The sequence below is a fragment of the Hordeum vulgare genome, chromosome 3H (genome assembly GCF_904849725.1).
Source record: "Hordeum vulgare subsp. vulgare chromosome 3H, MorexV3_pseudomolecules_assembly, whole genome shotgun sequence".
Lineage (NCBI taxonomy): Eukaryota > Viridiplantae > Streptophyta > Magnoliopsida > Poales > Poaceae > Hordeum > Hordeum vulgare.
The window spans coordinates 420,605,173-420,606,970 of record NC_058520.1 but is presented as its reverse complement, the minus strand read 5'-3'; the positions used below and the strand labels follow the sequence as shown (position 1 = coordinate 420,606,970).

The 1,798-nt window shown below is 56.1% G+C and overlaps 1 protein-coding gene across 1 annotated transcript; it reads left to right on the top strand.

The window, feature by feature from the left end:
• The first annotated feature begins 426 nt into the window (after positions 1–426).
• On the top strand, positions 427–1,318 carry LOC123440078 (monothiol glutaredoxin-S5-like). Its single transcript, XM_045116663.1, has one exon. The coding sequence runs from the start codon at positions 532–534 to the stop codon at positions 949–951; it is 420 nt and encodes a 139-aa protein (XP_044972598.1). The 5' UTR covers positions 427–531; the 3' UTR covers positions 952–1,318.
• Positions 1,319–1,798: the final 480 nt, after the last annotated feature.

Here is a 1,798-nt window from a genome sequence, read left to right as displayed (position 1 = left end):
GCGGACGTTGGACGGACGGTCGACTTAAATGGACAAAAGACGAACGAAATCGATGTCCGTTTGAATCGGTCCGTTGAAGTTGCTCTAAAAAAGAGCAAGATGCGTTAGCAACTCTTAATTAATTTTGAGAACATGTGTGATCCTATGCTAGAATCGGGCCACATCAACCCATGATCTGACTTGCAACTGCAACGCCGCCGTCCGCGTCGCAGCAGCTGTCGTCACGGATCCGGCGCCCCCGACAGCGGCTGACGCCCTCCACGTCACTCCCCGCGACAACTCGTGTGCAGTCCCCGCGGAAAGCTCCCCCGCGTCTCGCGGGTCCCACGTACCGCCACCCTCGCGCTGTCGTCACCTTCCCACCTCACCTCCCTCTCCGCTGTATTATATATGGGGCCCCTTCACCTCCCCCAGCCATTACACCAACGCCCAACCATCACACACCTCCACGAACCACACACCCGCGCGAGAGAGGGAAGGCCAACAGAGCGTCCAAGCCAGCGCGCCACGTAGCTATCGTTGCGGTGAGCAATGTACCAGGCCATCCCCTACAGCAGCAGCCGGCCCTGGACGACCCGCCCGTCGCCGCCGTCTGCCATGGCGGAGGCGGCCGTCAAGACGGAGACCGCGGAGGCGGCGGCGTCCCGGGAGGACGCGGCGGGGGTTGAGAGGGCGGTGTCGGAGAGCCCGGTCGTGGTCGTGGGGAGGCGGGCCTGCTGCCTCACCCACGTCGTGAAGCGGCTGCTCCAGGGCCTCGGGGTCAACCCCGCCGTGCATGAGGTCGCCGACGAGGCGGCGCTCGCCGGGGTCGTGCCGGACGGCGGGGAGGCCGCGCTCCCGGCGGTCTTCGTCGGGGGGAAGCTCCTCGGCGGCCTCGATCGCCTCATGGCCGTCCACATCTCCGGCGAGCTGGTGCCCATCCTCAAGAAGGCCGGTGCCCTCTGGCTCTGATCATCAGATCCTTTCCTTCCCCTCCCCTCCTTAGTTATTCTTTCGTCAGAAGAAGACGGTGCCGCGGTTTAATCCTGGCCGTTGGATCGAATTCTACGCCGCGGCGGGCTCATTCTAGGATTTTGGGTTTCTTTAATGGCGTGCTAAAAAATATCTCAACAAATATAACTATATGTGAGAGAAAAAGAAGGATCAGACAGCTAGCTGTACTGATTTTCGTAATTTATTTCGTAACGTTTGGCTGGCTCCGTCATCCCGTGACGAGCATGTGTGAATACGGAAGAAGAGCGTGCGCGGCATTGCAGCGTCTGTACAGTTTGTCGTTTCGATTTCTGAGTTAATGAGAATCAGATGCTTCTTACGGAAATCTTCACCCGTGGCCTGCAATTTCATTGTCTCCCTGATTTTAGTTACTAATAAGTTAGGCGTCTAGTTTTCGTTCGTGCACGGACGCGTGATTGAAGTCATGGTTGGTTGTTGAGAAGATTTAGGTCGATGTTACTACTGCATACAGGTGGCATGGCTCACCTATGTCAATAGGGTATTCATGTCATGTGTACAGTACAGCTCCTGATTCCATTACAACTAGCCTAATAAATCACCTATCAACCAACGATCAGTCGTCGTTTGGTTGCTTGTTTCTAGTTAACAGTCTTTTACTTGCATGCATCCTACTCCTATATTGCTCTCTAGGAAGGAGTAGGAAGTTGTAGGGAGTTGCATCATCATCAACTAGTCTTGGACTCGTCATCATAGTGCCAGGAGACGAGAAGCGGAGCAACTTTGGAAAACTAACGGGGGAGGGCCGGCGCCGCGCAGTTTTCCTTTGGTCGTCATGATGTACCTC

Excerpts from the sequence above, each read along its gene's own strand:
- LOC123440078 (XM_045116663.1), top strand. The coding sequence starts at position 532 with ATGTACCAGGCCATCCCCTACAGCAGCAGCCGGCCCTGGACGACCCGC.